This window comes from Aotus nancymaae, unplaced genomic scaffold (genome assembly GCF_030222135.1).
Source record: "Aotus nancymaae isolate 86718 unplaced genomic scaffold, 86718_ANA_hifiasm-v0.15.2.pri h1tg000006l, whole genome shotgun sequence".
NCBI lineage: Eukaryota > Metazoa > Chordata > Mammalia > Primates > Aotidae > Aotus > Aotus nancymaae.
The window spans coordinates 25571213-25593661 of NW_026988417.1; the positions used below are offsets into that span (position 1 = coordinate 25571213).

Sequence of the window (22449 nt, forward strand, 5' to 3'; positions counted from 1 at the left end):
TATTATCTCCCAACTCATATTTCAGTTTTTCTGTCATCACAAGAAAAACAAGTCTTTCCTCATGGTATTTCGCTACTTATCTTACACTAGCATAGAGAAGAAACCTTAAAAAAGACATCTGAACGTACATAGTTAAATTTAGTGAAGTTTCCTAAAGTACTGAATTGAAAATTATGACTTTAAATCTTGCTTGGGAGAAAAAAACCTACAACCTATAGACATATGATAGGTGACCAGTTGAGTAAAGGACATTAAGAAGGTGAGGATGGACAGCATGTAAGGGAGATAACAATCTAGCTAGAAGAAACAGCAAATGTAAAGACCCGCAGGCACAGTATGCCTGGATTAGATGTGGCATGTGAAGTAAAGACAGGATTCAAAGATGACTTCCTGGTTTTTGACTTGAGCAATGGTAATTATGGGGTTGCCATCATTTAATATGGGAAACAGGTTTAGGTATGAGGTTGTGAAATGAGGCTACATATAAATGAATGATTTGCTTTTTTGGCTTCTGGATTTTGCATTGTGACAGGTTTGAAAAATCTTAGGTTAGTCAATTCTTGGTAAGAAACATGGTTTTAAATCATTTATGCCAGAGGTTGCAAATTTTTTTGTGTGTGAAAAATCAGACCTTAGTGGTAACCTTGAGCAGTAGGATAAATAACTCCCACAAGCTTAGCGTTCCAATAATGGAATACTGGGCATAAATGTGTTAAATAACTGTTTTACTCTATTGATGATACTTAAGGAAGAGGAACTAATTTATTTGCTGAGGCTAAACATAATTATAAAGGAAGAGAACTTTCCTGGAGTAAACAGACGTGTTTTTATACGTTAGATTTGGGTTACCAGAAAAAAATTACTTGAGAGTATTTTGCTCTGCCTTTTAATATGCCAACTCCCTGCCCCATCCTGTGGATTTCAGAAGTACATGTGGAAATATTGTGTACATCAGTACATGATCTCTGACACTCGAGGAACATAAATACCTAGAATATGGAGATAATAAAAGGGAATTAGGGAGTCCTGAAGTTAAATATTAATCCTAATAGGAAGAAGACACAGAAGTTTTTGATTACATACTTATGTCTCCAGGCATCATGAGAGAATTTTTCTGAGAATGCTTTGTTTATTTTTTGGCTTAGGTGGGTGGGTCTCGCCCTGTCACCCAGGCTGGAATGCAGTAGCGTGATATCGGCTCACGGTAACCGCTACCTCTCAGGGCTCAAGCAATTCTCCCACCTCAGCTTCTTGAGTAGCTGGGGCTACAGGTGTGTTCCACCACACCTGGCTAATTTTTGTATATTTTTGTAGAGAGAGGGTCTCACCATGTTGCCCAGGCTGGTCTTGAACTTGTGAACTCAAGTCATCCGCCTGCTTGGCCTCCCAAAATGTTGGTATTACAGGCCTCAGCCACCATGCCTGGCCTTGAGAATGCTTTTTATGTTATGGTATGGTACTATACGCGACAATGGTGTCTATCAAAATAGCTGCTACATGTTACCTGTTTTCTCTACAAACTATGTGTATCTTCCTGTATGAGCTTTCTGTTTCTAGTTGATACAGATTATGCAGTAGGGTCACTCTCCATGACTATTAACTTCTAGATCTTCTACTAAGAAACAGTGTGTGCTAAGAGCTGCTTTGTCGGTGGGGGGGTGTGTGGTTGTCGTGGGGAGTTCCCTTTCATACCTACCTTAGGATCACAGTGAATTGACATTGATCTTTGTATATTTAAATTGTTTTCAATTCAGAGTAGCATTAATGTATACTTCTGTGTCTTTGTCCCAGTGCTAGCAGTTTTAGCTTATGTTCATTATATTTTCTATATAAGGGGAATTTACCTTACTGTCTTTGTCTATTTGGGCTTCTATAACAAAATACCATAAACTAGGTATCTTATGAACAATAGAATTTATTTCTCACAGTCCAATACTAAGGTGCCAGAAGATTAGTGTCTGGTGAAGGTCCTAGCTGTGGGTCACAGATGGTATCTTCTAGCTATATTCTACACATGGTAGAATAGGGGGGCAAAGGATCTCTCTCAAGCCTCTTTTATAAGGACACTAATCCCATTCATGAGAGGTATGCCCTTATGACCTAATCACCTCCCAAAGGTCTTCCCTCCTGATATTGTGACGTTAGGGATTAGAATTTCAACATACCTCTTTTAGAGGGGGCACAAACATTCAGACCATAGCACTTACATCATTAAAAAACTCAAGACTAGGCATGGTGGCTCACGCCTGTGTCAGCACTTTGGGAGGCTGAGGCAGATGAATCACCTGAGTTCAGAAGTTCGAGACCAGCCTGGCCAACATGGCAAAATCCTGTGTCTACTAAAAAAAAAAATAGAAAAGTTAGCAAAGTGTTGTGGCTCATGCCTGTAATCACAGCAACCTATGAGGCTGAGGAAGGAGAATCACTTGAACCTGGGAGGCAGAGGTTACAATGAGAGCCCAGATTGCACCATTGCATTTCAGCCTGGGTGACAGATTGAGACACTGTCCCAAACAACAACAACAACAACAAAAACCTCAAACAAAACGAAAGCTGTCCGTGGCATTCTGGTAGGACCATGGGTACTGAAGGTTCATAGGGCATGTTTTGTCTAATGTATACAGAAGTATGGTGTCATATAAGTCCTGGAAGGACATTGCTTCTTGAGACTATTTTCATTAAAATTAAAATCTAATCCAGCATGTAGCCTTCATCATTAATCCATTGTTTTAATATAGGTTTGTTTTTGTTTTTGTTTTCTAGCTTCTTATGTACTGGTAGCTTCGTGAAATAGTGGAAAGTGTAGCAATGAAAAACCCAGTGGAAAGTATAGCAGTTCCTGAAGCTACTACATTAGCTACTTGCAACAAAGAAAGGCACTTGTATATTTTCAATCTTTTTTCTTAAAATATTCATCTGTTGCTAAGGATTTTTTCTTTAATCATGAAAAGTTTATTTCCAGTTGCTTCAAAACATTAATATGCTAGGAAAAATTGTCTATGAAATAACATGATTTTCATTTACGTCAACCTCATTCCCCTATTAGTAGCTGCTTATGAAGCAGATCACAGCGAAGAAACACATATTGTATCAGAAGAGACCTTTTGTTTTGATTTGATTTGTTAAATGCATACAGTGGTAGGTATTTGGTTTTGGAATCAGAGAGACCAGGCTTTGAATTCTGGTTCTGCCATTTAAATATCTCTTTGTGAAAGTTACTTGATTTCTTTAACCTCAGTTTCTGTGTCTATAAAATGGAATTAAATATTATGCCTGTCTCATAGGTTTGGTAGTAAATAAGTGAGATATTTAAAGTATTTGACAATCTTTTTATACTTCAAAATACTATTAAATCTTATTTGCTGTTGTTATTATAATTCACAGTATTCTTTAGATCATGATATAACATATACGGCCCCCAAGAACTGTTTACAGCAAGCAAGCTTAATGTTTTCACGTTATTTTTATATCCCTATTTAAATACAAAATATTTACTAGAAGGCAGGATTTTTGTTTAACATCAAATGTAGATCACAAGGAACACATACAAAATGGGATAAATTAGAAATTTGTATTTTTATTTATTGGAAAAAAGTTTTGTTTTTTTTTTTTTTGAGACAGAGTCTTGCTTTGTCCCTCAGGCTGGAGTACAGTGGTGCTACCCAGGCTTATTGCAACCTCCGTCTCCCGGCTTCAAGCGATTCTCCTGCCTCAACCTTCCAAGTAGCTGGGACTATAGGCTTGTGCCCCTATGCCCAGCTAATTTTTGTATTTTTAGTGGAGATAGGGTTTGTCCACGTTGGCCAGGCTGGTCACGACCTGCTGACCTCAAGTCATCTGCCCGTCTTGGCCTCCCAAAGTGGTGCAGTTACAAGCATAAGCCACTGTGCCCAGCTGGCAAAGAGATTTTACATGGGAAACTGATCAAATAATTACAGTATACAGAAACTGTAATTGTATTTAGATTCTTGTGATGTAAAGGAGATGTAAACAGGCTTTTTTCCTTTAGGTACAAATAGAGATAGACTGTTTTCTATTTAAATGCCATTTAAAGTTTTTATACTTTTCTACTTTGCCTGTGACATGTATTGGTTTTTCAGGCTTATATTCTCTCTTCCAGCTCAAAGCTCTCATTTAATGAAATAATTTGAAATAGAAATTCATTTAAAATTTACTGTTTTTCTTATTTCATTTAATATTGCCTCCTGCCATCTTTTTTTCATCTTGTTCTGTTGTACAGGGTTAGAGTACAGTGATGCAATTGTGGGTCACTGCAGCTTCAGCCTCCTAGGCTCCAGCAGTCTTCTCACCTTAGCCACTTTCCACTCACACCCCCACCCCCGCCCCCACCAGCCCCAACTCCCCCAGTAGCTGGGACTATAGGTGTGTGCCATGTGGCTTGGCCCTCTCTCTATATATATACTTTTTGTTGCCTAGGCTGTCTACTGACATTTTTATTTTGAAGTTAAATACATCCCATCTGTGAACTTGTCAAACATTATGCACGGAACTATTTTAAGCAAATTATACTCGAGAAACATTTCTTAAAAACCTGTTGTTAGAAGGCTAGGTGTAGTAGCTCACACCTGTAATCTCACAAGGCCAAGGTAGTATTGCATGTGTTCAGGAATTCGCCACCATCTTGGGCAATATAGCAAGACTTCATCTCTACAAAAAAAAAAAAAGGAGGGGGTGGGGGTGCACACCTGTAGTCCCAGCTACACAAGAGGATCCTTGAGCCCCAGGAGTTCAAGGCTGCAATGGGCTATGATCTATGCTACTGCACTCTAGACTGGGCAACAGAGCAAGAGCCCATCTCTTAAAAAAAAAAAAAAACCACCAAAACCCTAACCCCTCCCCCCCAACAAAAATGCCCCGTTACAGATGAAAACTTTGAACACCTTAAGTTATGTAAAGGGTAAGTGAAGACAGTCTGGCTCTTGGGAGTTTGTGCCTTATTGGGGAATCCAGGTACACTTGAGGAAACTCTAAGGAAGAGCACCATAGCTCATATAACAGGCATTTCCCAAGGAGCATTGAGGTACCCAAGAAGAGGAAATGGTTAATTCAGACTGGGAATTCCAATGAAAGCTTCAGGAAGCATTTCTTTTTCCACTTCTCAGTTTTAAACTTTTTAACTATGTTAGAGGAAGATGAATTCTGGAAATTTGGGGGCAGGAGATTTTAAGGAATACCTGACTGCGGACTGTCCTCTGAGCCACCTGCCAAGTCAGGATGTGGTTCTTGTAAGAGATGAGTTTGTTAAAAAACCACGAGAGCCCAGTGTTGGTAAACATTGCTTTAACTGGAAGAAAACAGAACATCAGTAGAAAGGTAAGCCTGAGTTAGAGGCCCAGTAAGAATGCGGCTATTTTCTCACCTTTGCCAGAGCTGGACCTGCAGAGTATGTCACTGGCAGCTGTGAGTACTTTTAGCTAGGGAGCCTGTGGCCAAGGTAAGTCTGTGCCAAGACAGGCTGCATATGTACTTGGGCTCTGTGTAGCTATTGTCATTTGGCTAAGTTCTATATCAGTGGCTAAGTAGAGTAGGAGCTAGATCAGGCCACATAGATTTGGAGTGAGAAAGTAAGATAATGAGTCTGTGTGGCTTCTTCCTGTCTGTAACCCATTTGAAATATTGCACAAATTTCATTTCCTTCCCCAGAGATAACTGCTGTTAAAAATTTGAGTATATTCTCCCAGACAACTTTTTTGTGTACTTAAATATACATAAAAGTATATAAATACAGTTTGGGTTTTCTTCAGGGCAGATGGGCTCATATCATTGTATATTATGTGTTATATATACTCTTAAAATTTATAATTCTTCTTTAGTTCTTTTCTTATCAGCATGTATTTCAGGTTGCCCCCATAATGATTTTGTGTAGTATTCCATATCCATAATGTAGTTGTAACAATATATTTAGCCAGTTCCCATTTGGTGCCCAACTAGATGTTTTTCTCTTTTAGAAACAACACTGTAGTGAATATCTTTGTGTCCTGTATGTTTGAGTATTTCTGTAGGACAGATACTTAGAAGTGAAATTGCTGGTTGCAAGGATATGTGCATTTATACTTCTTTTAGATACTGCCAAATCGTTCTCATGCTTCTATTAACATGTAGTAGTGTCTGAGAATTGAATAGATATCAATAGGAGTTGGGAGGAAGAGGATTCCACATACAGAAGTGTGCATTTGAGCATGGAGGTAGGAGAGCCTAGTGGGGATGGTGAGGAAAGAGGGAGTAAAGAATCTGGCATAGCATATGGGAAACAGAATGGTCTTGTGAAAGTGAGCCCAGAAAGGTAGGTTAGATCAGACAAAAATATATTTTTTAATATTTTGCTTAGAACTTCAAATTTGAAGAAACAATGGAGCCCTTTGTAAAGGTTTTAAAACAGGAGCTTTATTTCAAGAAAATAGCTAGTAATAATTGTGAAGACTTGGCTTTTGAGGATAGGTGATTTGGCTATAGGGCTATTACAGTGATTCTGTAAGGAAGAACTTAAGGAAGACCGAGGCATTAGAAATGAAAGAACAGCATCAGATTCAAGTAGCGTCAAGTAGTCTTACAAAAATCAGTTTGTAAGACTTGGCTTAGGATAAGAAGGAAAATGGTTGAATGTTGCAGCTGTCTGGGTGGATGAGTAGTGCCACTTAATGAAGATAGAAATAGGTTCCATTTGTAAAACAAGGGAAATATTTAGAAAATTTATCAAAATAAAAGAAAGTTCCTATCTACTATGTATCTTATCAGCTGTGTTCAGTTTATTGTGGCAAAATATACATAAATAAAATTTACTATTTTAACATTTTTAAACTGCACAGATTAGTGGTAGTAATTACATTAACGCTGCTGTGCAACCATCATTACCATCTATCTCCACAACTGTTTTCATCTGCCCAAAGTGAAACTCCAAACCCATTAAATAATAACTCCCCATTGCCCCCAGGTCCCTGGTAACCACCATTCTTTTTGTCTCTGTGAATTTGACTATTCTAAGTACTTCACATGTAAGTGGAATCATGTAGTATTTGTCTTTTTGCGACTGGCTCACTTCAGTTACCATAATGTCTTCAAGGTTAATCCATGTAGCATTGTCGGAATTTTGTTTCTTTTTAAAACAGAATAGTATTCCATTGTATGCATATACCACATTTTAAAATCCATTCATTGGTAGGTAGACATTTGGGTTACTTATGCTCAGGTGTTTTCTGTATGTTTTTGAGGGAGATTCTTGTATTTTTTTTTTTTATGATCAGAGAGTGAATTGCTTAGTTATTGAACAGTGAATATAATAAAATTGGGTTTGATAAAACTACCAACCAGTGCACTCTTATATAGATCCATTGTTACAAAATAGTGTTGGTTGCCAAAAGGATGATTACAGAAGACTGTACATTGTACGGTGCAAATTAATCAAAACCTTTGGAAAAATAGCATAAAATATGTTTCCTACTAGTGGTAAGTACCATAATGGTCAAAGGTATAGTATAAAGTTGATAGAAGACTTGGGGTTCTTAATATATGGTGATTGGATTATTGTGAGGAAGTATAATAGGTACAAAATTACATATACTTTGAAAAACAGTGATGGTGTAATATATGTTCTAGTCTTCGAGTTCCCACACAGGTGACTTTACTAACATTTCTTTCTATATTTTTAAAACAGTCCCCTCAGTTCAGAGGCAATGGGTCATGCCTATAATCCCAGCACTTTGGGAGGCCAGGGCAGGAGGACAGCTTGAGGCCAGGAATTTGAAACCAGCCTGGCAGCATAGTGAGACCCCATCTCTGGAAAAAAAAAAAAAAATGTTGGGCATGTGGTGCATGCCTATAGTTCCAGCTACTTAGGAGGCTGAGGCATGAAGATTACTTGAACCCAGGAGGTTGAGGCTGCAGTGAGCCCTAACTGTATCACTACACTACAGCCTGGGTAACAGAGCGAGATCTTATCTCTTTAAAAAAAAAAAAAAAACATTTATTCAGGTTTGAGGCAATGGGTTCACTGCTGCCTGCTTTCCCAGTTCACTGTGTCATCACTGTGTTCCAGATTACTGTTCTAAATGCTTTACATGTATTAAGTATTCCCCCTTCCATTATTTCATTTTCATCCCAGTTTTTCTTTTCTTTTCTTTGTTTGTTTGTTTTTGTTTTGAGATGCAGTTTTGCTTCTGTTGCCCAGGCTGGAGTGTAATGGCTCTCTATTGGCTCACTGCAACCTCCGCTTCCTGGGTTCAAGCGACTCTCCTGCCTCAGTCTCCCAAGTAGCCAGGCATGCACCACCATGCCCAGCTAATTTTGTATTTTTTAGTAGAGATGGGGCTTCTCCATGTTGGTCAGGCTGGTCTCGAACTCCTGACCTCAGATGATCCGCCTGCCTCAGCCTCCCAAAGTGCTGGAATTACAGGTGTGAGCCGCTGCGCCCAGCCTTTTATCCCAAGGAACGGGAAGGGGCCAGAGGGTTGGACTAATGTGCTAAAGTCATCAGTTTGAAAATATGGTTGTGGCTACAGGCAGAGATGTCATTGGACCAGGTCCCTTGTTTCTGTTCTTCATTAGTTTCTTCCCTACTTTGGTAGAGTTCTTTCCTATATGTAATTCTGTCACCATTATAAGGTTTCTAAAGAGTGACCTACATTTTGTAGTCTACATTCCCTACAATCTACAGTTAATCTAAATGTTAAAAATATGTAATTTTTCTGACAGTGGATTGAAAGATTTTAATCAGTTACATCTACCCTTTCAACTAGGAAATAGTTTCACTTTTTCCTTAACACATACATTTTAGCCCTAGCTGGGAAACTTTTTCATCTTCCATTCTTTACACAAGCTGTTCCACATGCCTAGAGTATAACAGAACCTTTCTCATCTTCTTTCTTAGGAAGCTCTTTTTATGGCTTGCCTAAGTTAAAATTTGCCTTATCAGTCATCCTAAAGTAATTTAAATTGCTTTATGACAGTAAATATATATATTTATTGATCAGTTATCAGTTTTACTTTCTTTGTGTAGCTTTAGTGTTCTTTCTTGTAGCTACATGATGCCACACTTGTAGCAAAAACAGTGTGAATTCTTAGTAGATTTCAAATGTGATACATACACTTCTTACTATATCATTTCTAAAAGTGAATTTTTTTTATGTTTTTATGTAAGAAAGGTGGGGTAGAGTGTGGAAGACAGGAACAGATACCTGCCAAGTCAATCACAGAATGGCAGTAAAACTTGATGGTAGCCATCTATCTGTTCATTTTTATGAATGCCATTATAGAAATAAGCTTTAGAAACTGGAGCTGTTTTCAGTTTAATGATGTCCATGGAATTAACATGATTCAGTAATATCAACATCAGGAGGAGCGTTGTTCGAAGGATCCTCTGCCTAATCTATTATCAGTTTCCTTTTAGATAGGTGTATAGGTGATTTCTGGCCCTCATCCAAACAGAAGAGGATAGTGGTCATTGAAAAGTGAACCTAGCACCTAGCAAGTCTTCAGACCAATCTTTTAAGTAATTTTTTTTTCCTTGAGAAGAAAATTAAAGAAACAATTGGGGCAAAGAGATTTGTGGGGTTTTACTAGAAAGATAAAGCAAGGACTGTCACTCTGACTTGTATCCCTCATTCATATGAGGGTTCACATAAAAAATGACAGTGTTACACAATGGTAGCAGCTGATTTTTGTTTTTCTTAGTCATGGCAGCAGTTAACACAGTGCACTAATGGTTTAACATACCAACACTTAAGGCCTTATTTTTTGTTTTTGTTTTTAAGTCATTGAAATTATGAGACTATCATTCAAATGGAAGCATTATAGTTCTTCGGAACGATTATGATCTCAAAACGAAAGGAGAATGATACAGATACACTGGCTGAGGTGTTTTGAGGTGCATCGAAGTGTTCCAAGCTGTGACTTACCTTAACATGTTCTTGAAGTACCATGGCGTGGATTAAAAGGTATGCTTTAGAAATCTCCCAGTGACTCCAAGGTCATGGATAGAATGAACACTCATGATTCTGTAGTTATTGCATATTTAAGATATTCTGTATTTACTTATTGCATATTTAAGATATATAAATATTTTGATTATAGATGTGGTTATGGATTTATGGTAGTATTTTTTGTTACAAAAACCCATGGATTTTCTTTTTCCTTTTTGAGATATAGTTATGGAAAATACTGTGGTAAATGTTTTCCCTAGGTTTTAATAGTAATGAGCTGTAATTTCATTCACCAAATAGTTTAGGGATTATTCATGTATAAGTCTGTAATTATCTTTTACATCACAGACTAGTTCTCTACAATACTGTCATTTTATGGTAGCCTGAACAGGAAATAGTTGGATTAAGTCTTCAGTTGGGGTACTAATTTGACCAAACAAAACAATTTTTACTTGGACCTTTTAGTACAGTTTTATCGTTTACAAAGAATTTTCACATAAAGGAAAATGAATAATTTATGTATTTACTTTTTTTTTTTTAATTGAGATTGAGCCTCACTCCGTTGCCCAGGCTGGAGTGCAGTGGCACAATCTCAGCTCACTGCAACCTCCACCTCCCAAGTTCAAGCAGTTCTTCTGTCTCAGCCTCCCAAGTAGCTGGGACTACAGGCACCTGCCACCATGCCCAGCTGATTTTTTTTTTTAAGTAGAGACAGTGTTTCACCATATTGGTTAGACTGGTCTCAAACTCCTGACCTCAGGTGATCCACCCACCTCAGCCTCCCAAAGTGCTGGGATTACAGGTGTGAGCCACTGTGCCCGGCCGAAAATGAGTAATTAAAAAAATTAATATTGTGATTATTATTTGTTTACCAATGTATTTATGCAGTTAATCATTCATGTGTTTGTGATATATAGCCTTGCTGTTACTTGTAGTTACTAGTAGAGTAATTCTAGTCTTCATAATACCCACTTAACCATCAAAAACCTTTGACGTTTTTATTTTTGTAAAATTTTGAGTGATTTAATAAAAAGTTTCTTAATTATGTGAAATGTTGGAAACCTAACTTTTGTACTGTGTGATTGGTATTAATTGCTCTTTTTAAAGAGTGGTAAAAGTGAACAACCCAGAAAGAATGCTGAATTCATTGCTGTTACATTAGGTTCAGAACTCTCTTTTAGGTAATAAAAGAAACAATATCGGGAAGACAGAGGTTTAACTCTATCATGGGTAGATAAATTTAATAGAAATACTGGTACAGTCCATGATTTTTATCAGTTAGGCTACCTCATGTTAAAATCCTTTTGGTGTATGTTAGCAGTTAAATTCTTAATGGAATTTAGTTGTTAAGATGAAACTGCTTTATATTAAACTCTTTTAATTCATAATGACGGTGGTCTAATCAAGTTCCAAGGTAGAATCATCTGCTTATTAGCCAAAGCAATCTATCTATAGATAGACATATTTTTTGAGATGGAGTCTTGTTTTGTCACCCAGGCTGAAGTGCAGTGGAGTTATCTTGGCTCACTGCAACCTCCGCTTCCCAGGTTCAAGCGATTCTCCTGCCTCAGCCTACCGTAGCTGGTACTACAGGAGCATGCCACTATGCCTGGCTAATTTTTTGTATTTTTAGTAGAGATGGGGTTTCACCATATTAGCCAGGATGATCTCGATCTCCTGACCTCATGATCTGCCTGCCTCGGCCTTCCAAAGTGCTGGGATTACAGGCATGAACCAACGCGCCCAGCCTGCCCTGGTTAATATTTAAAAGTTTATAAGTAAGAAATTTACAGTACATGCTAGTTGTGGAAGGACTTGCCCTTGCTTTGCATTGATGGAAGAGACCCATGCAGTTAAAAAAAAATACAAATAGGCGGGGCATGGTGGCTCACGCCTGTAATCCCAACACTTTGGGAGGCCTAGGTGGGTAGATCACCTGGGGTCAGGAGTTCAATACCAGCCTGGCCAACATGGTGAAACCCCATCTCTATTAGAAATCCAAAAGTTAACCAGATATGGTTAATCCCAACTACTTGGGAGGCTGAGGCAGGAGAATCACTAGAATCCAGGACATGGAGTTTGCAGTGAGCCAAGATCATGCCACTATACTCCATCCTGGGCAACAGAGTAAGAGTTTTGTCTCAAAAAAATAAAAAATACAAATCTCTCAGTTTATTTTTTATTCTTTATATGTTAGGACTTGTTTGTATAATAGATGCTTCTTTAATTCAGAAGGTAAATATAAAATTAAAGGTTGCAAAAAATTAAGCATAAGTTAGATACATTACAAATATTGAAGGTAGTTAAATGTTCAAATATTAAAGATTCTGTTTTTGTGAAGATTTCTATAACATTTAAAATTTTATTTTTCTTGGATTAGTTCCTGTGCCTGCCTCAGTGTCCTTGTAACAACAGATGTTTGCTTTGTAGATTTATTGAGGATGATCACAGAGTTTCTGGTGAATATTTTAAATTAAATAAGCCTTCAGAGTAGGGCAGTATCAGCATATGTATGTTTTAAGATTGTCTAAAATATAGTTTCTTCCACCTCAGAAAACAGTAAGAGGATGATGACTTGTGGTAAATTGTTTCATAGCAGTGGAATTTGCACATTAGTTTTCTACACTTGGGAGTTGAAAAATGGAAGAATTCTTTGCCAAAAGAGGAGGACAAAAGATAATACACATAATTCATCTTTTTCTGCAAGTTCTTGGAAATTGAGTCAAAGTACATAGTTCAGTTCTCTGAATTGGGCATGATATGCTCTTTAGAAACCATGTTTTGAAATTAAAGAAGATAAATAATCTCTCCCAATCAGTGTGTTAACTACCCTGATGATGGTTGCTTGTCTTTGTACAGATGTGTGTAGGCATATGTCTTTAGTGGTGGAGGCAGTAAATGAAAACATATGGAATCAGAGTATGGAAGAGTTGAATTCTTTTTTTTCTATTCCTTTGTCTCACCAGATTCTCCCTATTCCACATTAACCCCTTGTCTTCTCCCAGATTATCCGATTCTTCCTACTCTTTTCCATAGCATTGTTTGGCGTTTTGTCATTATAAAAGGATTGCTTCTTTTTTTCCTTAAGTCGCATTTACTCACTTCAGTGTCACTGCTTTCCACCTCATGCTGGTTATTCTGTTGGAAGCACAAGGTTTCATGTTGTCTCTCTGGAATTTGTTTCTTGAAAGCTGTGTCTCTTTGGTTGTCATCATGTATGATAGTGGCTTGTATTCTTTTTCTTTGGTAAATTTCTCCTCCTAGAGTGTACTTTAGAAGGAAACTAAACTGCATTTTAGTTTAGTTGGCCCCAAATGGAGATCAGTAACCAGAGATGGCACCCAAGGGTGATGAAGGGATTACAAATGCCTTTAGAGGCCAGGCGCGGTGTCTCATGCCTGTAATCCCAGCACTTTGGTAGGCCGAGGTGGGTTGATCACGAGGTCAAGAGATCGAGACCATCCTGGCCAACATGGTGAAACCCCGTCTCTACTAAAAATACAAAAATTAGCTGGGTGTGGTGACACTTGCCTGTAGTCCCAGCTACTCGGGAGGATGAGGCGGAAGGATCACTAGAACCCGGGAGGCGGAGGTTGCAGTGAGCCGAGACTGCACCACTGCGCTCCAGCCTGGCGACAGAGCAAGACTACGTTTCAAAAAAAAAATGCCTGTAGAAGTGTTGGTGGCAGCAGCTAGGCAGCTAGGTTAATCAAATGTGCATGAAATTTAACTTTAAATAAACTCCTTTATTGTTGAATTTTCTGTGGAAAAATTAATTTGAGTGAGAAATTCAAGCCCTGGGGCAGGGACAGGCCAGAGACAACACACATGTGCTGTATAAAACAGGGGTGACTGGGTACAGGCAAAACCCACTGAAGGTATTCATATTTGAAATAAACAGTCTCTCTCTCTGTAGGGAGCCAGTTTTCAATCCTTGGTCTACTTTCCAGATCTATTCTTTCCCCCACCCCCATTAACAGATTTTGCTTATTTTCTGACTCCTGTATCTTCATCCCCTGGGTCAGTGAATAGTCATAACAGGTATTCAGCAAATATTAGTTAAATGAATGAACTTTTGATAATACTATGTTCTTCAGACATGCATCTATTCTGTCATGGCAGAACAGGTAATAGTCTTATTTACCAACCTTTTAATTTATAAATGGAGAGAATAACTAGATATATAAGAAGGTAGTCTTATTTTGAAATGATTTCAATTTCTAGAAAGTTGTCATCATTGAACTCTTGTGAGTTGGGGATTGGTAAATCTGAAGGCCAAGAAAATCTGAGTGTGTATGCTAACGTTGAATCAATGCTGCACTTAACAGATGTCCCTCACCAGGTGATTTACCTAGTCTTCACAGCAGCTCTCCAGATTGCTAACAATTAGCATTCCTGTTTTACAGAAACTGATGCTCTAGAATAACTATAAAAGTGTTGGGGGTTTTTTTGGTTTGTTTTTGTTAGAAAAACCTGGATTTTGGGGAAGCAAAAGATGGAAAGAGTTTATGTAATAATTCACCAGATTTTTCTCACAGTGGTAGATATCCAAATGAGATTCCTCATTTATAAGGAAAGACTGATTGTGATCTATGCTCATATTCCATAGAAGAAAAGCTCTGCACATTTCCATATTTGGGACTGACCAGATTTGGTTTGTTAGGAGGTAGACAGTTGCCCTTTTATGGCCACTAGATACTCTATTGCTCTCTTTTATTTCTCTTCAACTTGGTGGCTCTGACAACTCCCTCAAACAATCTTTTCTCTCTTTTTTTTTCACTGCTCTTTTGTACTCCAGTGTTCTCTGCTTTCCTCCCTCTTCTTTCTTCCAGTCTTCCAGCCCCTTTCTCTCTCTTCTCCTACCATCCCTCATTTACACACAGCCTGAACAAACAAAAGAGTTTGCTGTGCATTCTGCCTGTAAAAGAATAATATGTGAACATTGGTTTTGAGTCAGTGAACTGGGTAGGTTAAGTGAGAAGTGATCTGGCCTGCGAGGCTGAAGTCAGAAGGATGCTGTGAAAATAGCATAAATCTCAGATCTTAGGAGTTGTCCAAAAAAGAGAGAGCTGATCTAGAACAAGTAGTATTTCTCAGAATAAAGAGCTCGTTGAATATAGTGACTGGACCAGTGGTTTTAATTTTGGAGAAATACTGTAACCAAACCAAAACATCGCTGGATAGTAGGAAAAAATTAACAGTTAGAATGACTCCCCTTCAACTTGATTTTTGTTCCAAAGTTCAAGTTTTTACTTAGAATTAAGGATTTCTTTTCAATCTGAAACTTATATCCCGAGCTGCTAATATTTTAAAAGTACAAGTAACCAATTTGTTAACTAATAACATTATGTTTAATAATATTGTCACTATTTTGTTAAACACAATGGCTTATTAGTTTATTGTTATTACAGGGAAGAATTGTCTGGGTGTAATTGCTGGAGATCTGAACTTGGTATATCACATTTTCCCATAAATTAGTTTTAGACTCAACAAAACTACGTGAGGTAACGTATAAGGTGTATTGAGAGACTCCCTTTTAGATCTTGGTATCACTTCTTTATAAAATCTGTCAGAAATGTGAATTATCATTTTTTTGAAGTGGCAACATGCTTCAAAAATAATTGAAGCTTGTGGAACAAGTAATAACAGTAACCTGTAGTGTTGTATCTTTGTAGGGCATTCTCCATGAGAAAAATAGTTCTATCAGTTTTAGCTACCTGAATTTGGTAAAGTATTTCCCTTTTCTCTGCATTGTAAAATTTGAAAATTTAGTATCACTTAGTTTTTTTCTCCATTGCGGAAATTAGACATTACAGTCAGTTTTCTAAATCATCATTTAATTGTGCTTTAATCATTGTTAAATTGTAATTGATCTAAATAATATAGTTTAATAGCTGAGATTGCATAATCTTTTTGTTTTTGTTGCATGTGTTTTAACAGATGACTTGCTATTATAGTTTATTCATGTAGTGGGTACCTACTGCTTACAGATTTGTATTTGAGGACTCAGTATTAATATTGTACACACTTGAGTCAACTTGAATGTGAATAATACAAGCTTATAACTTCGGCCATATGTCTCTAATGGGCATGTGTGCTAGTAAGAAAAAAATATTGGCCAGCATTAAAAGTTATAGCCTAAAATAGTTAGTGTGTATTTCCAGTTTATTCTGGAAGCAAGTTGGCGTTTTCTTTTCTTTTTTTCTCAGCAAATACAGTGGTATGACATTTTCTTCATTGCTAGGTTATAATCCTTTAGGAGTCTGAATTTGACTGATCCCTAGAGCTGTTAACACAAATTTCCCTGGTTTATTTCACCTTATGGTATTGCTTCATATTCTCAAATTGGAATATTATAGTATTTCATCCTTGGGATTCAACAGTTTTGGTTTGCTGAGAGATAGATTACAGGTTAAGAAGTGATTTCTTTGAAACATTAAATAATAGGTGGTTTGTTTACTGGGAAAAGAGAATAAATGTTTTCAGAGGATTGAGATAAAGTCATTATTTTGGAAAGGCAAAGAATATAAGTAGTTTACAGAACAGAATATGGTTTCCTTATTTGTTTTATATGTGGGGTTCATTATCTTTAACCTTTATGGATCATTGTGGCATCAGAAGTGAGGGAAAGCCTCACCTTATGGCTTTCTGACTTTCATTTTTCCCTTTTAAATTAGAAATAATGCTGACCTCTCAGGATTGTTAATGAGACTTAAATGAGAATATACATAAGGAGATGTATTCTGCCTATTGCTGTCTCTTTTACTTTGCTATATGAAGCCAGTTGAGGGAGCTACAAGTATAAGTGGTAGTGAGAGCTTCATCTGATCTACGGATTTAGAGAATGGAGATAGAGAAGATAATTTGGAAATACAGTTGATGGAATTTGTCAGTGAATTGCTTGTGGTGGAAGGCAAGATGAGGGAGGAGGTCAGTAGTACTGGTGCTGTAGACAGTAGAGACTGCACATGACTATAGGAAACATGCCTGTGCATAAGTTGGTGAGAGAAGGAATATTAAGAATTAAGCAGCTACAGTGGAGCTCATCTTTAAAGAAAAACTAATCTCCTGTTTCCTAATTAAGCAATTTGACATAGGGCTGTTGACTAGACAGTTAACTAGTAAATTAACTCTGTAACACAACACCTTTGCAGCTTGTACAGTTTAAGTTCATACATAGCATAGCAAAGGACTGAAAACTCTGAAAATTGTGTGCACTTACTAGGGGCCTCGTTCTTGTTTTCTGCATTGCCATCCCGACTCTTATTCCCAAGGCTTTCCCTCATATACTGTTGTTTCCGTAAGTTACTGATGATGCATACTTTTTAGTCAGTGCTTGGTGATCTGGCCAGTCTCAGTTCCAAACCTTTCCTTTGCCTGTGTTGAGCAGAGGCAAATGTTGTCAGATGTTTGTAGAAGCATTAATCAGCCTGTAGTATCACCCAAGGCAAAGCAGCTTGCAGTTAGATCTTGCACCATCAAGCCCTGTGCTCCTGTGCTGTTTATTTTCCTTTCAGAGCCCCATGGCCTCCTGTGAGCCTTGAGTGAGCAGATACTAGCTGGTGGGCCTGCTCTTTTGGTCCTAGCAGTGCATGAAGGCAACATGACAACTTAATGGCTCAGATACACTTTGGCAGAAAGCCATTCTTTAAGCTTTGAATTGTGGTTAAGACCGCTTCTTCAGAGTGGTTTTCATTTTTACCACAAGTGTAGGTTTGATCCTTATAATATGATATGTGATAACAGAAAGCTAAGTTACAATTTAAAAGAAGAAATATATTGTTTTGTATTAACACTCAAGCAAAAAAGGCATTTCCTTTTTCATGAATGGTGTTACAGAAAGTGTTTTGGAAATCTCCTCTCCCCCGTTCTGAACATAGGAATTTTGATTCCTGTCATTTTATTTTAGTTTATTGGGTATGTTTAAACTTGTGTATAGAATATCTATAATGTCCTATTTTATATGTATTTAAACATGGGAATTGCTATCTTTAATTTTTCCTTAGGGGCAGGCTTCTCTGAAATAGCTTAACTCCTTATAAACCTGACTCATAGTCTTTCCCTTGTGCATTAGACCTTATCTCGTGGGGCTCCGTAAATGCTCTGGTCTGTGTTATTGAAGAGGAAAGATGCACTGCTGGATTCAAGTACGTGAAAATACCAAACTGTGTGTCAGAGACTTAGCTGCTTAAGAAATTGGCCAAAAATGGTTTGATGGAGGCTAGGCTGGTACTGTGACTCCGTAATTTCTACCAACAGAAAAAAGAACCCAAAACCTCTTAGTTAAATGAAAGTATATGTAGATCTTCATGTTCTTTTTCAATTTAGAAAAAAAAGTTCTTTGCAGAATTCTGATTGATAGTGTAAGCCATACATTCAGAAGACTCTCACAGTCCCTATTGCAGTTGTAATGTAGTATTCTTGTGCTGGAAAAATGCAAGAGAAATTTGTTTCAGAATCGGATTATGAGATATATGTATATATGTATGTAGTAGTCTAGGTGTGGCTCCCATAATGGATGTCTTTAGATTTCCTGAATTTTGTGTTTACAGCTTTATTTATTTATTTATTTTTGAGAGATGGAGCCTTGTTTTGTTGCCCAGGCTGGAGTACAGTGGCATGATCTCAGTTCACTGCAACCTCTGCCTCCTGTGTTCGAACAATTCTCCTGCCTCAGCCTCCTGAGTAGCTGGGATTACAGGCACCCGCCACCACGCCCAGCTAATTTTTATACTTTTAGTAGAGACGGAGTTTCACCATGTTGGCCAGGCTGGTCTAGAACTCCTGACCTCAGGTGATCCACTTGCCTCAGCCTTCCAAAGTGCTGGGAATACAGGCATGAGCCATGGCACTCGGCCATATTTACAGCTTTAGAAAACATTTTCTTACTTCTAGTAATCAAAGAAAAATTTACTCTTTACCCTTATAAAATTTAGTCAGTAGCTGAAGGATTGGGAAGGTAATGAAAGAAAGTTTCATTTCAGATTTTTTGTTGCCCCCCTCACTCACACCCAATCAGTGCTATATCATCGAAAGTTTTAGGTCAGTTGTGCACTTCACAATCCTGTCATAAAAATTCATATCCTGTCACCCTCTATTTTTTTGGAGATGGAGTCTCGCTGTGTCACCAGGCTGGGGTGCAGTGGCACAATCTCGGCTCACTGCAACCTCCACCTCTTGGGTTCAAGCGTTCTCCTGCCTTAGCCTCCTGAGTAGCTGGGACTACAGGTGTGTGCCACCATGCCCAGCTAATTTTTGTATTTTTAGTAGAGATGGGGTTTCACAATTTTGGCCAGGTTGGTCTCAATCTCTTGAACTTGTGATCCTCCTGCCTCAGCCTCCCAAAGTGTTGGGATTATAGGCGTGAGCCACTGCGCCTGGCCTTCGTCACCCTTTTTACAATGTGGTGTCCATAATTGAAATGCAATTAAATTCTGTCCTAATGCAGAGTACATAGAAAATCATGAACATTGTAATATAGTTAACATTTTGAACCGAATCTACCAGTATATGAACTTGTGCAAGGTAGTTTCTGAGCTGGTTTCCTCATCTGTATGATGAGGATAATAATACCTACCTGGTAAAATTGATCCGGGAGCTGGGCACGGTGGCTCATGCATGTAATCCCAGTACATTGGGAGGCTGAGGCAGGAGGATCACTGGAGCTCAGGAGTTTGAGACCAGCCTGGGCAACATGATAAAACCCTGTTTCTACAAGAAATACAAAAATTAGCTGGGCATGGTGGCTTGCACCTGTGGTCCCAGCTACTGGGGAGTAGGATCACTTTAACCCATGGAGATTGTAGTGAGCCAAGATCACGTCACTGCACTCCCGCCTGGGCAACAGAGCAAGACCCTGTCTCAAAAAATAAAGATTGATACGGATATGATGTGAGATATGCATACAAAGTATGTAACATAATGCCTGCTCTCCAGTAGCTGCTATTGTAATGCTTCAAGTTTCTTATTTGCTACTATCTGTTCCAAGTGTCTAGTGTGGTACCTAACACCTAATGGGCACTTATATGTGTGTTGAACAGTGAAAGGGAAAAGGAACCAAAATCTAGTAGAGCAATTAATTATTACCATTCTCCCACCTTCCTCTTCATCTTAGTTTTAGGTGAAATGGGCAAAAGAATTCCACTACTTAACAATTTGAAGTGAGGGTGAGAAATAAGAGGGAAAGTGCAAGGAAGAAAACTGTGTGACATCTTGTGTGTACAAGCCAGTTTTCCATAATCATATTGTGGATTTTCCATGGAATATGTTCAGTATCCAGCAGTATTTGTTGGGACACACACAAAGCACCTACAAAGCCTGTTATGTAGCAAGTTGGAGAAAGGGATGCTTGCAGTGTGCTGTCTGGCTGCCCTTCCTAGGGAGGTGTGGATTCTAGAGCAGACTTCACTATGCTTCTCTCTCCTTTTGTATCCTTACCCTGATGGTAATAGGAACCATTTATATTCATACATATACTCCTCAGGTTCCTTTTTATTTTTATTTTTTATTGCTAGTTTTGGCACCTACTTGTCTGTGTTTTCTGTTACTGGGCAGCTGCTGCCACTCGACCTGGCACTAACATAGGACCCCTCAAAGCTGAGCTTAGAGCTTATCCCTCTCTAAGCCATAGTTTAAGGAGAAACTAAATATATATGTTTTTGTGGTAAAATATACGTAATGTAAAATTAACCATTTTAACAAAGTTTACAGTCCAGTGGCATTAGGTACATTGATGTTGTTGTGATTGTAGTTAACCATCACCACCATCCATCTCCAGAATGCTTCATCCTCCCAAACTGAACCTGTGTACTCGTTTAACAATAACTCTCTATTCCCCGTTCTCCCCCAGGTCCCTGGTAGCCACCAATTTTTCTGTCTCCATGAATTTGACTACTATAGGTACCTCATATAAGTGGAATCCTATAATGTTTGTCCTTTTGTGTCTGGCTTATTTTGCTTAGCATATCTTCAAGGCTTATTCATGTTGTATCATGTATCAGAATTTCCTTTTTAGGCTGAATAATATACCATCATATGTATGTATGTACCACGTTTTTGTTATCCATTTATTCACTGTCAGTGTACATTTGAGTTGTTGCCACTCTTTGGCTATTGTGAATGATGGTACTATGAATATTAGTGTACAACTGTCTTTTAATCCCAGCTTTCATATTTTCTGAGTATATGCTTAGAAGTGGAATTAATGAATCGTGTGGTAATTCTGTGTTTAATATTTTGAGGAACCATACTGTTTTCCATAGCAGCTGTACCATTTTATATTCTCACTAGCTGTGCACAAAAGGTTCCAGTTTTCTCCATATCCTTGCCAACCCTTGTTCCTTTATTGTTATTGTTGTTTTGTTTTGTTTTGTTTTAAATCAGAGCCATCCTAATGGGAATAAAGTGGTATCTCATTATGATTTTGATTTATATTTCCCTAATTAGTGAGGTTGAGCATCTTTTCATGTGCTTATTGGCCACTTGTATATCTTCCTTTGAGAAATGTTTATTCCTTTGCTCATTTATACATCAAGTTTCTTTGTTGTTGAGTTGTAGTTCTTTATAAAATCGATATTTGATCATATGTATTTTGAAGGCAATATAAATATATACTTGTTTTGAAGGGACCATTTCAGTTTCACAGTATTTATTAGATTAAATATCATTCAGTAATCCAGCCTTGAAAGAGTAGTTGTGGACTTACTCAGTGATGGACACTATTACAGGTGCTTTACATATATGAACCTTTTTTATTGGAAGTACATTTATCTGTGTTTTCCATTGAAGAAACTGAGGCATTGAGAATTTAAGTAAATTTCTTGCTCCAGGTCACACCACTAGTTTGCAATAAAGCCAGGATTTTAATTTAAACAACCTAGTTCCTGAGTACATGCACTTAGCCTGTATGAGAAACTTCGTGTGTGCTCTCATCAAGTGACACTTTTCAGGTCTTGAACATGCTTTCCCTCTCTCAAAGGTTTATCTTACTTTTCTCCATTGGGTAAGGGCATAGGAGAAGTCCAAACTAGAAGGCAGACAAAATCATCAGGAAACTGTGACTGAAATTCATAAAGGCATGTGTATAATTTTAAAGGCAGTTCATAAGATGAAGTGAGGTGTCTGAAGGAGTTATTGGTAACAACTGAATAAACACTTGGAACGTCTTTAAAGTTTCATTGTATTTCTCTTTGTGGAACACCCTTAGGTTTGATGTGATTCTTTGAGTCAAGCATATATTTTCTAAAATGGTTTTCCTAGTGAAATTTGCTTAATGAGACTATTTTTTCCTGTAAATTCTTTACTTGTCTGCCTTTTTCTGTTTTTATTTTAAGCCACTTATATTCTGGAGTTGGTGCTTGAGTGACCATCAGTTGATGTCTAGAGAATGCAATTTTATCTTGCAGTTTACCTAAGCCAAACTTAATTGATACAACAAAACACAACCTTTTTGTCAAATTATATTATGCATTTTAAAGCAACATGCAATATTTGCTGCTTCCCATTGTCATTAATA

General features: G+C 37.8%; 1 protein-coding gene across 3 annotated transcripts in view; it reads left to right on the plus strand.

Annotated features, from left to right (window-relative positions):
* The window catches only part of RBPJ (recombination signal binding protein for immunoglobulin kappa J region), a 107228-nt gene that overhangs the window by 25022 nt on the left and 59757 nt on the right, over window positions 1–22449 (plus strand). The window contains exon 2 of one of the 3 annotated variants that reach the window (XM_012472430.2): window positions 9768–9950. The exons of 1 other annotated variant lie outside the window; for it this stretch is intronic. In XM_012472430.2, the coding sequence (XP_012327853.1) occupies window positions 9934–9950 (17 nt within the window). In that variant the 5' untranslated portion in view covers window positions 9768–9933. Of the gene's footprint in view, window positions 1–9767; window positions 9951–18047; window positions 18083–22449 lie in introns of those variants that run through there. One more of the 3 variants, XM_064366207.1, reaches the window with a different exon arrangement.